Here is a 12,689-nt window from a genome sequence, read left to right on the forward strand (position 1 = left end):
GAGAGGTGCTGCCAGGGCACACCAGGACTGATAACACCACCTCGGTGCCCTATGGCCTAAAGCTAGAACAGGCACAGCCGGGGAGCAGCTATCAACAGCCTCTGTGCATGTGGGAATCACAAAATCACAGGCTTGTAGGGGTTGGAAGGGTCCTCCAGAAATCATTGAGTCCAACTCCCCTGCCAAAGCAGGGTACCTAGGACAGGTCGCACCAGTCGGTGTCCAGACAGGGCTGGAATCTCTCCAGAGAAGGAGACTCCACACCCCCTGGGCAGCCTGTCCCAGGGCTCTGTCGCCCTCACCGGGAAGAAGCTCTTCCACATACTGGTGCAGAACTTCCTATGCCCCAACTTGTGGCCACTGCCCCTTGTCCTGTCCCCACAGCCCACGGAGGCTGGCCGTTCCTGTCTCCCACACTTCAGATGTTGATAACCATTGACCAGGTCCCCTCTCAGCCACCTTTTCTCAAGGCCGAACAGCCCCAGCTCCCTCAGCCTTTCCCCAAAGGCTGAATCGGCCTAGAGAGGAACAGAACCATCCCAGGAGAGCCCTTTATTCTACATTCGGCATCTGCGCCTTCTTCAGCAAGGGGCTGCTCGGCCAAAGCACCGAACGCACTGACACGGCCCCAGATCGGCACCGAGAGGCACCCGGGAAGGCCCAAAGCACGTCGGCGTGAGAAGCGCCGGGTGCTCACCCCGGACCGGCAGCGCTCTGCCAGCCCTGGCGCGCCGCGGCCGCTGGGGGAGGCCGCGTTCCCTCCGCAGGCCGCCCGCCCGGCGCCCGGGGCGACGCCTCAGCCCCTGCCCGCGGCGAGGCCTGCCAGGCGCTGCCCCCGGCCCCGCCCGGAGCCGGGCCGCGCCAACCGGCTGGCTCAGCTCCCCGGGGCCGGGCGCTTACCTGCCTGGCAGCGGGGTCAGAGGCAGCGGCACCGCACTGTCCCCACACACATGATCACACACACACACACACACACACACACACACACACACACACCCCGCTCCCCTCCCCGCAGAGCCCCAGCCGGGGTTCAGAGGGCGAGGGGCCGGGGTCAGCCCCGAGCTCCCGGCAGGCCGCACCGAGCCCTCCGCCACGCTAGGGGGCGCTGCCGCGCCGGCGGCAAACGCCACATCCGGCGCGTTGCGGCGGGCGGGCGATGGCGGCGCAGTTCCGCAGCTACGTGTGGGACCCGGCGCTGATCGTGGCGCAGATGGTGCTGCTGCAGGCCGGCTACTACAGCTCGCTCGGGCTGTGGCTCGCCCTCCTCGGCACCCTGGGCAGCAGCGGGCCCTCCCTCCACCAGGTCTTCAGCGATGAGGTGAGGGCGCGGGCCCGCCCGGGGAGGGGGAGGCCTTGTTCGGGGGCTCCTCGGCGCCGAGACGGAGCCCGCGCCCCGCGTAGGGCGGCCCCGGGAGAGGGGCGGGCCTCCCCCTCCCCAGCTACCTGCCCCCCCGGGTCTGCCTGAGTGCCCCAGTGCGGAGGTGGGCCCCTCCCTATGAGTAGATGCCCCCCCCCACCCCGCCCCGCCGTATTGTGGCCCGGTGTGGGTGCCCCCCACCCATCCCCAGCCGTACCGGTAACCCCGGTGTGGAGAGCCCAGAGCCCCAGGCACCGATAAGGTGTACCCCTCAGTGTAGGGACGGACCTGCCCCTCATTTATAAGCTCCCCCTGTCAGAGGGACAGCCCTCTGAGGAGGACTGCCCTTAACTGCTCAGGCTCCTGGGCCGTGCTGATGCGTGAGGTTGTGAGGCTGTGTGCTGTGATTTGTGCCGTGGTTTCCTACTAATAGTCACGTGTAGATTTTAGGCTTCTCAACCCCACCTGGGAGGCTCTCCGTGATGGCTTTCATCCTCAATGCACTCACCTGGTAAGTCAGCAACCAGCTGGAGCACCTGTGTCTTGTTCTTTCTTGACATTAAGCTTTAAGAGAATTCAGTGTGACCTACTGTCTCTCTCTAAACACCTCCTGAAAGTCCTGTGCCAGGTTGAACATGTCTGCTGAGGGCACCTGGGAACTGCTGACTCCTGAATTTCTACATCCAGGGTCAGTCATTTCACTTCATGGCCTCAGTTTCCAAGCTGGGAATGAGATTTGCTTCTGTGAGAGATTTTCCTGAAAGTTAGAATTAACTGATCCCAGCAAACACTGATCTATAAACAGGAAGATATTTGACTCCTGCCACTGGGCAAAGTTCACTGAGGGAGATAGTTCAAAAATTCCCACCTGTCTGTCTGCACTAGAAGCACACTTCCCTGCTATCATGTAATGAAAAAGCTATAAGCATTTAAGCCTTGCTGCAGTGGCTGAGAGAGAGGTCAGAAACAACCTATCCTTAAAACATTTAAGAGGTTTTAAACCAGCTAAACAATCGTCACTGATAGCTCTTGCTGTACCCCCTTTTCTGGAGGTACAGAGCAGTTATTAACCTCTGTCCTTGCTTTGCAGTGCTCTGGGCTTGCTGTACTTCATCCGCCGAGGGAAGCAGTGCCTGGATTTCACGGTCACAGTTCACTTCTTCCACCTTCTGGGCTGCTGGATTTATAACTCGCACTTTCCCTCCACCCTGACGTGGTGGCTGGTGCACATCGTGTGCACCGCGCTGATGGCTGCCATCGGGGAGTACCTCTGCATGAGGATAGAACTCAGAGAAATCCCCCTCAATTCTGCCCCCAAATCCAATGTATAGACTCGCTCTTGGCACCAACATGCTGCATTGTGTCATTGTTCCCAGCACAAGTGAATCATCACTGAAGAAGCACAGCAGGTCTGTTAAGACTTTTGGTGGTTTGTTTTGGGGTTTTGTTTGGACCTCAGTGGCTGCATGAGTGTGAGCATCTCCTTTGGCTTCTGCCAGCAGCGGGGAGGAGCAGATGTTTATTTTGTTAACACAAAGCATTTAAGGTGACTGTATGGCAAGTATTCTCTTGAGCTCTTCACCAACCAGACTGTTGAAAAGCCAGGTAGCAGAGCTTGGTGCGTGAGGAGCATCTGGAATTGAACAAATGAGGGAGCACCCCATATGGGTAACAAAATGATCAGCAACTCCTGTGGGAGCTGGGGCTGGAAGCTGCTGCTTCCCATCTGTAACTTGGTTGGGCTTTGGTTGGAAAAAAAAGTCAAGGAAATGAATGGATGGGGAGAAGGAAAATAGTTGTACTTACCCAAATCACCAGCTGAGACACTAAATAACCTGTAACATGTAGATGGGTTGGTTTGCTGTTTCCATGTTTAATACATAGAGACATCAGGCAGCAGTTTGCTGCAGAAATCTTTTGTAATAATAAAAGTTTTATGTTGCTGTGAGCACGTTACAGTTCTCCTGGGAAGCTGAGCGCTTCCAGGAATACCATGAGTGTCTGTGTCACAGCAACAGGAGGACTCGGCCAGAGAGCACGTGGCTGGAAGATGCCTGCTGTCTAGGGCGTGCAGAGTTTCCTACAATAAATATTTCATACCTCTGCTCTGAAGTGAAGGCTGCAGTGATTGCTGTGTCGGGAAGTCAGTCAGCATAGTCTGTGCTTCAGGACGGGTGTCGGGTCTCTGCGTGTTCAGCCCGAGCTCAGAGCTGCCCTGGGGAAGCCTGCAGAGGTGTGCTGGAGCTGTGCCGCTCTTCCCACTTGTCTGGGTCTTCCTGTCGAGCCCACAAAGTCTAGAACAGATCTGGTCTGGTTGAGGTGATGTTTAGCTAAGTGTGAGACTGCTGCTTTTTCCTCAGAATAACAGGATGTGCCGCTGCTGAGAGGCACTTGACACGAACCTCCCCTGTGGGCAGGCAGGGACAGCACCTGACTGTGAGGGGGCCAAAGCAGAGCAGCTCCTCCAGATCCTGCAGCCCAGGCCAGCAGACCTGCATCCTGCCTGGCTCCTGCCAAGGGGTGGCCAGTTCGTACCACACCAAACAAGGGCAAAACCAGTTCTAAAGACACATTTTTCCCCTGTGCAGCATCTTACTGCAGTAACTTCCCTTTGTATGTTAACATGTCTAAGTATTCATTCACATAAACCTGCTAAATTCAGCTTGCTGAGCACCAGAGGGGTGATTTGAGATGCAGAAGCTGATAAACTCTTTGAAGCTGTTCTTCTGACTTTTGTTACTGGGGGAGCCAGCACTGGGGCCTCTAACCTGTGGCAGGATAACACCCTGGTGTTTTAACACCTGGCTGCTCTGCCACAGAGGGGGATTGCCAGTTACATGGTTTTTTTAGCCAGAAGGTTTTATGTTCTGAGACTTTGCTAGGACCTCTGGCTGACCCAGCCCCCTTTAAGCACCGTTTCAGAACAGCAGCAGTCTTTGAGGGGAAGACTTGACACAAGACTCTTCTGGGCAGGAACCAGGGCTTGCTCAGGGGCTGTCAGAGGTCACATCCTAGAGCTTCCCCTGCAGCTCTGCAGTCAGTGCATCCGTTCTCAACACCTACTCGTTTCCCATAGAGGAGGACACTTGCCTTTCTCCCAGTCACCTTCAGCCCAGAGATAAACTGGTCTTCCAGTAGGTGCCAGTATCTCCTTCAGAAAAGAGCTGCAAGCGCACTGCTGTGCTTGGGCTGGGTGTGCACAGCAGAAGGCACGCTCTGCCTCGGGGCTGACAAACACTGGCTTGGTGTCCCTCATATTTTAAGACACTCTCAGGGTCACTTTGTCCTCCCCTGTTGTTTGTTACTATTAATGAGGAAGAACAGCCCAGTCTTGCACAGGGAAACTCTGTGGGCTTAATACCATACCAAAGTGCAGTGTGAACTCCTGTGTTCTTCAAGGGTGGCCTTAAAGCATGAGCTAAAAGACTAATTACAGCAAATCTGAGCAGAGGGAAAGGCACATTCATCCCATTTCTGAAGGAGAGTGGGCAGCTGAGCCCAGAGGTGCTGTGTGACCCCATTAACAAGGTGCTATCTTTGTTGCCCAGTAAGAGGAGGGAAGAAAACTTTGGACCAAAGAGCACTTACCTCCTCACCTATACCCACCTCAGCTGCCTCCTTGCAGGGCTGGGGTTGAAATCTGGGTACAGCTTTGTGTTGGAAGAGACTCGGAGCAAGGCCAGGAGAAAGATCTTTGACGAGTGCAGATTTAACGCTGAGTCTGTGGGACACTCAATGAGCTGCACTGTGTCAGCATGAAGTATGTCAGATCAGAGATGCTCTCTGGGACTTTGCTGATGTTGCCTTTGAGGACAGAATCTGTAAATTACTGTTGTAAAAAAATGAAATCTGCTGTAATTGTCCTAGTCAAAGTTCACCTATAAACAAACTGTCAGTTGAGGGATCCTGTGAAACTCATCAGTCCCTTACTGTGAGGCCTGATTTTCACTCACGTGCTTTCAGTCAGAGCACCTTTGGCTTTAAAAATAATCATCTGCTGCTCTATTCCAGAGTGGTGGCAGATGGTCTTTGTTTCTTAATGAATCTTTGGGTTTGGTGTGCAATAGTTGAGGGATTTGCTTCCAGGGAAGATACACACCAACACCTGCTCCTCTTATGGACCGCAGCAGTGTCAGCCAGCCATCCGCATCCACGGCTCCACAAGAAGAGGACAGCTTGGAGATCTTAGCTGAGGCTTTTACATTCACTTTCCCCAATAAAAAATAGAAAATTTTAACAGGGAGGAAGATGCCAAACTGTAAGAGAAGCTAAGGCTTGGGGGGGCTGTGCTCACTTGTTTTTCTAAAGGCATTAAAAACGTAGACAAAGAGCAGGTACAGGACTCCAGCCTCAGTCGTGCACTGTGCCCACCTGCTACGCACCACAGGCAGGAGAAGAGAGGCTGGGGGAGAGCTGAACAGGATCAAACAGCTACACTGTGTGGGAGCAGAGTAAAAAGAGAAAGCAGCTGAGTGGTTCCCTCCAGGTCCTGCAGTGAAAGGTTCACCCTTCCTCTGCTGCTCACCACAAGGCTCTGTGCCCGAGATGCCAAGTATGTGAGTAACTGGCGTGTCCGTAGAGAGCCGAGGTGCTTGTGCTGAGGTGTCTCACACCAAGGCACTGTCGGAGCACCAGCTGCTCCTCCCTGACTTCTATCTTGGAATGTGCCTCCATCTATTCCTACTCACCAGCTGGTGCAGGAGCAGTGTAAGGAAGTAAGTGTACACAGTAAGGAAGGTAAGAGGATGAACATGTGCATGCCAAGGGAGAGCAGTGTGACCCATCATTAAAAACCCAGCACCACCACCAAAGAGATGTTTTGCTGTTGGAGAGGCTTGCCCACATGCTTGGGATGCATCCAGCAGGATCTCTTGGGCTAGCAGGGCCCCAGATCCACTGCTCACACTTTAAAGTGGTGGTCTCAAAACCTGAAAATGCATTTCAGAACCTGCTGGTGCTGTCTAGGGCTGTGTCCACTCTGGCAGTAGCAGTGCTCAGCACCAGCACAAGGTCTTCATTCCACATCTCAGGACCATAAGGAGCCACGAGCTTCCAGCTCTGCACAGGACTACCCTTCACTGTTCACAGCTGCCTGCCCCTGCTGAAGGCAAAGCTAGTGCCCTGGTATGGGGCCAGACAATTTTTGGGAACAGCCAAAGTGGTGTGTGACATCTAGAAAAGTTGGGCAGACATACCCCAGGCAAGGCACAGAGCAGCAGTAGCACCCTTGAAACACAGAACTGCTTTGTACAGCCCAGAAACATCATCCTGTTTTTCTAATGTAGCCAAAAAAAGCCCCTCTGTCTTTCAAATATTTTCATCTTCCTACTGAAGCTGCAAAACCAGCAACACTGAGCCATAAGGGAGACAAGAAGAGACTGACCTATCAAACAAGAGATGGGAAGAATAATTTCTACCAAGCAAACTTTAATACTCTGGAATTAACATGCTGCCACCCACCAAGCTGCTTACAGGCACCTTGGGGAAAGCTTTAAAGCAAAAGAGTTGTTACACATCCTTTTTGTCCTGATAGATGGACTCTTGCTCTTCCCCTAAATATTTTTGCCATCTATTTCCTTCGGAAAGGGGTTTACACATAGCACAGGAGTGACACAGGAGTGACACAGGAGTCCTGATGTGTGCAGGAGAAGTCATGCACCAGTTTATTCCTCAGCAGGCGTTTTGCCATATCCACAAAAGAAAAGGCAGTACCAGACAGTAAGGACTGCTCTCTGCCTTCAACAGGTCACACACTGTCCCCTTCACCTCACAAATTGGTGGTAAAAATGTCTGTCTTGTTTTCAGTGCCCAAATCAGAAAACATGGAGATGATCTGGTGGAATCAGCCAAGCAAAGAGGTTTCTTTCCAGTAGCTGTAGGAAAGTGCAGAAGAATCCAGTGTTCACAACTAATACCTCACTGTTCCCCAAATCCTCTGCCCTCTACCCACAAGTTCCCAAATTCTGCAGCCAGCCAGATCAGCACCTGTACCTGGAGGCAGAAAGGGACAGGCGCTGCTCCAAATTCCAGAGAAACAGCAAAGCCCAGGAGATGCTGTCGATCCCTTCCCATCTCATTGGCATAGGATGGAGCCAAGTGTCTGCTGAGCACTGCACAGTGTATCCCTCCAAGGTTTGGGAAAGTGACCAGAAAGATGCTGTGACACACGCTGCCACCACCCTTGTGAGATACTTCCAGAGCTGCAGTCTATATGTTCAGCCAGGTGATGACAAGGGGGATGCCAAGGACAGAGACGTTGGGAACGTGGATCCAGGCAAAGCTTTGGGCTGTGCTGGGGCTGCAGAGGTCAAACAAACTGCCCTGAAATTTGATTTTTTGAGACTCCCTTCTCAGCATGTCCCAGATGGCTGCTGCTTCCTTCTGGCACTCCCAGAGCGCTGTCAGGGCGCACGAGTGAAACTCATCCCAGTACCTGCAGCAGGGGAGACATGGCACCATCAGTCCCTTGGCATAGCACGAAGGAGCCGGGCAGCCCCTTGCTGCCCCAAGCCCACCCTTTGAGCTGCAGCCACCTCCACGTTCTGCATGAGTTCCCCCTACCAGTCATCTCCTCCATCGTCTCTCTGAGATTCTAAACATCAAAACACACTGAAATTATTCCAGACTCTTTTTTTCCCCTCCACCCACCCTTCTCTGAAAGTCAATAAAACCCATTATTTTCCAACAACAACTGTTTCCCTTTGGCACCAACCACCCTGAGTGTCTAAAACGGGCTGTGAACAAAGGCTGAGCGTGCTTCACTCAGCGCCTTCCCCGAGCTGAGTCAAGGGCGAAGCGCGAGCACAAAGCGAGGAGAAGGACAGCATCCCCCACAGACAGTCAGAGCTTTAGAGCTCAGGTGTGGGCAGGGGGAGAGGAGTTATTCACCATGTTCCCAGCAGACACATCTCCGTTTCTCTGCTGGGTATCACCCTGCATGAGTAGAAGCCGTTCAATGGAAAGAGGTTCTTGGGAGCACCAAGGGAAAACAAGACATGCAGAGGTAACCTGTGGTGCTGCGGTAACACACCGGGAGCTGCTTGCTGAAAGCCCCTTGGCTGCCTCCCCTGGGTACAGCCACTTGGATCCCCCCCCCAAATCCAGAGCTAGAACCAGACAGGGAAGAAATCCCAGCAGGAACAGAGCTGAAAAGCACAGCCCCTGGGAAAGGCTCTCCCAGGCAGGGTGCAGTGGACACCATCCCACTGGTCCGGCATGCTGGGGTCAGTGCCACATGGAACAACCCCATGCTGCATTTAACCAGAGCAGTGTCCAGCCTACCAAGGTTTATCCCATCCCTGAGCTCCTTCCAGTGGCTCTCAGAAGCCATCTCCTACAAGCTGTATCACACAAGCATCAAGCTGAGCAGCAAGGGGTGAGCACCAGCTGTCTGGGACCAGGACAGCAGGTACCATACTGGGCCATTTCCCTCCACCCAATACAGACAGAACAAGAATGAGTGTTCCTGCTTGATTTTTTTTTTTTTTTTGGCTGCTGTATCAAAGCCCCCAAAGGCTGCTGTAGGTGCTGCAATGGGGAAGAGCCCCCACAGCCTGGCAGGTGGCTGCAGTGCCCTGGCACATCCCTAAATCCCAACACAGCTGAAATCACAGGCAAGGTCTCTGGTTTGTAGGGACAGACCCACAAGATAGAAGAGCAGGAGCCCAAAAGTCTCAGCAAATGCCATGGGCCATCTCCTCTGGAAGTGGCTCCTCTCCAAAACAAACACTTCCTCAAGGGATAGGTAAGGCTCTGTGCCACACTTCCCACTAACCTTACGCCATGGCTTCTTTCAGAGGGAGGGCTTGGGCTTTTTTACCTGAAAAGAGCTTCACAACAGCACGTGTTATTGCAGCTTCTCCGGAGCAGTACATCCCAGCTACAGTACAAGGCAGGAACCAGCACCAGCCAGCTCCCTGGCCTTTGCCAGCCCACATACCCAGTGCCTCACACTCCCAGGTACCCTCCTGCCCTCCCCTCTGCCTCAGTTTTGCCATCCCATGTGAGCTGGGCACCACCTCCAGGCTGGGGATGACCTGGAGGACAAGAGCATTTGCTCTGCCCCGTTCCCCACCCTGCCAAACAGCAGGCACACGTTCCCTGGGAAGGGGACACAGCCCAACAGAGCAGGGACCCTGCACAGGGGATTGTGTCCAAGTGCCCTGCGCTGGAGACACCACCTTGTGTGGACACACAGACCTGAGTGCTCCGCTAGATCTCCTACCAGGCTCACGTCAGAACGCCAGCTGGGAGCGAGTTCATTAAACAGAGTCACTCTGGCAGAATAAATGGCCCCAGATAATGAGAAAAGCTGGTGCCAGCCCAGGTACCTCCTGTGCTCAGGCCCACGCTGCGGGAGCGGCAGAAGGCGGCTCTGCCAGGCGAGGGTTAAACCGGCCTGTGTCTTCAGGCAAAGGATGACTGGGGGGAGGCAGAGGGGGATGGCAGCTCCTGCCTGGTTCTGCTTTCAGCCACAGTGGCAATTCCCAGTGTTTCACCCTCCACAGCCTCCGTCTGCTCAGCCAGGCAGGCCGCTGTCAGGAGCATTGCCCAGGCCAGCTCCAGGGCAGCACACAAGCCCCACACCAGCTCAGTGTCCATCCCTCACCAGTGCTGCCAGAGGGAACCATGGCACCAAGAAAGGAGACAGCACTGGAGAAGGCTAAGGGTTAAAGACCAATAACTCATAAATATTTTCTGGCACAAAGCTGTGACTTCATAACTTCTTTCCTCAAGCCATAGCAAACCCAGCGAGCTGTGCACCAGGACCAGCAGGAGAAGCTGGCATGTCTCAGAAGCTGCAGATCCCCAGCCCAGCTGGCTGGGAAGATCACAGGACAGGCCCTGTGATGGTCAGTGCCCCAGAGCCTGTAAAAAAATATAATAATCTAATTTTAAGTCCAAAACCCTGCATATTACAGCCCAAAGCAGAGCAGGACCTGTTTCAACCCAGCCTTCAGCCACAGCCCAGATAGGACTTTCATCCTCAGGCTGTCCCGTGAGAGCAAGTCACAGCCCAATACTCATCAGCATGGTTGTTGGCAGGGCAACACATGGAATGAAATACATCTTCAGAAATGGGGGGCATTGACTTTTCCATTCCCTTGAGCAAAAGGAGCTTTGTTGAAGTGTTTTCCACCTCTGGCTGCAACCAAAGGTTGTTCTTTGGGCTGGAGACCCTCTGCTTGCCTCAGCAGGAGCACCAGTTGCTTGCCCTGCCTTGCTGGCTCTCATGAGGAGAGGCTGCGAGAGCTGGGTCTGTTTGCCTGGAGAAGGGAAGGCAGAGGTGGGATCTGATCAATGCTTCCTAATACCTACAGGGTGGGTTTCAAGAGGATGGTGCCAGGCTCCCTCCAGTGGTGCCCAGAGACAGGACAAGGGACAAGCTGGAACACAGGCAGGTCCATCTCAACATGAGGACAAACTCCTTCACTGCAAGAGGGACAGAGCGCTGGGACAGGCTGCCCAGAGAGGCTGCAGAATCTCCTCTGGAGAGAGTCACAACCCTCCTGGACAGGACTCTGTGCCACCTGCTCGGGGGGGGGCTGCTGCTTTGGCCAGGGGCTGGACTGGTTGGGACATACAGGGGGCTGTCCAGGGCCGTACTCACCCACAGACTCGGTGCAAGCCCTGCAGCTCGATGCCATCCGCCTCCTCGTACGTGGCCATGTTCTCCCCCAGCTTGAGGACACAGTCCGAGAAGCCTCGGTAAACGCTGGCGCAGGTGGTTCCCGAGGCCAGCAGCCCAGCCAGGTGCCCTGCCAGGTGCCAAGGGGAGAGTGTCAGCCCCCACACCTATGGGGACAGACCCCACCTCCCTCCTGCACTGCCTTGGGCACCCCTTGAGCACCCAGGCACAGCCAGCTCCCCTTCCAGCAGGACACACACACACATCCCACACACTGTCCCTTGCCCAGCCCTGCCTGGGTGTGCAGAGAGCCCGAAACAGCCGCTCTGCCGGGGCCCGCAGCCGACACGGGGGCCCTCGGGGTACCCCACTCCCAGCCTGTCCCAGCTGCACCCAGCACCGACCCCACTGGCCCAGGGCAGGCATGGGGGGCACAGCCAGCTTGACTCCCGCAGCCAGCACTCACCGGGGAGAGACACACAGCACCGACCCAGGGAGGAGGGACGGGACCCCGCAGCACCCCCCCATGCCCCGGGACTCCAGGGGACCCCAACCCTCCGTCCGGGGACCCCAACCCTCCGTCCGGGGACCCCCATCCCTCCCCAGCAGCCTTACCCAGGGTGACGAGCAGCACGGCCGTGCCACGACCCTGTCCCATCCCGCCGCCGGCTCCGGCCGGGCTCGGGCTCCAGCCCCGCTGCTGCTGCTGCTGCCGGTAGCCCGATGCCGGCAGCTCTCCTCGCCCGCCTACACGGAGAGTGCGCCCAGCCCCGACCGCCGCTAATGAGCGGCTTCGGCCGCCGCTAATTAACGAGGGGGCTGGGCCGTGGCTAATGAGCGCCGGGGGCAGCCCCATGCCCGCATCACGCACCCCCGGACCCATCGCGCCCCGTGGCTCCCTGGGTCCCGTACCCCTGCCCCCCCAGCATCGTACCCCTCAGCGCTCACAGCTCCCCACAGCCAGGGACCCTGCACCCACGGCACCCCTGCACCAGCACCCTCTCCCCAGAGCCCCCCACAGCCTCACCCCCCCTCCACCCCAGACTGTGCTGCCCACTCCCCGTGTCACCCCTATGAGGGGGCACTTGGGCAGGGCAAGGATTGCTCTGTTTTGGATTTCCATCCCTGCCATCGCTCTGGGAAGCCTGCACTGCTCTGGAGTTTGGGGCTGGGAACAGGCCAGCTGGTGTCCCCTCTGAAAGCGGGACCCTCCCTGTGCTCAGGGACCCCCTGCCCCTGGAGAGGCTGTCCCAGTATTCCCAGCCACCTCCAGCCCCAGCAGCCAGAAGCGATTGGACACCAAAACTCTGTGACTGCTGTGTAGCTGGGGATGGCACAGAGCCCTGAATGGCTTCCAGCTCCACAGGGAACTCTGAAGGACCTTTGCTACCCCTCGAGACCAATGAAACACTGAACTGTAGCATGAAAGGAGCAAACCCTGCATCGGGCAGAGTCCTGCCCCCACCGGCAGCTCTTCCCGGAGGCTGCAGAGATGCGTCACGAGCAGCTCCCTTAGATCCAGAGCTGACAGAGCTGCAGGTGACAGAGGTGACAGATCTGGAGGCTCAGCTGAGAGTGGGCTTCCCCTGCCTGAGCCCAGCACCCAGCCCTGCAGCTCTTGGGGGGGTGCTTTGAGCACCCCTCTGCGCCCAGGGAAGGGGGCAGGGGCAGCCCAGACCCCGGGGTGGGCAGAGGGGATCTGCC

The 12,689-nt window shown here is 55.9% G+C and overlaps 2 protein-coding genes across 2 annotated transcripts; one reads left to right on the forward strand and one right to left on the reverse strand.

The window, feature by feature from the left end:
• Positions 1-1,156: 1,156 nt before the first annotated feature.
• On the forward strand, positions 1,157-3,456 carry SYS1 (SYS1 golgi trafficking protein; the record flags this gene model as incomplete). Its single annotated transcript, XM_084271594.1, has 3 exons — positions 1,157-1,318; positions 1,801-1,868; positions 2,448-3,456. The coding sequence occupies 3 exons, from the start codon at positions 1,157-1,159 to the stop codon at positions 2,686-2,688; spliced, it is 471 nt and encodes a 156-aa protein (XP_084127720.1). The 3' UTR covers positions 2,689-3,456.
• Positions 3,457-7,162: 3,706 nt separating this feature from the next.
• LOC311197725 (neuritin-like) lies at positions 7,163-11,868 on the reverse strand (the record flags this gene model as incomplete). Its single annotated transcript, XM_084271519.1, has 3 exons — positions 7,163-7,790; positions 10,968-11,115; positions 11,601-11,868. The coding sequence occupies 3 exons, from the start codon at positions 11,866-11,868 to the stop codon at positions 7,565-7,567; spliced, it is 642 nt and encodes a 213-aa protein (XP_084127645.1). The 3' UTR covers positions 7,163-7,564.
• Positions 11,869-12,689: the final 821 nt, after the last annotated feature.

Source organism: Gallinula chloropus (assembly GCF_964237585.1).
Source record: "Gallinula chloropus genome assembly, chromosome: 16".
In the NCBI taxonomy this organism is placed as follows: domain Eukaryota; kingdom Metazoa; phylum Chordata; class Aves; order Gruiformes; family Rallidae; genus Gallinula; species Gallinula chloropus.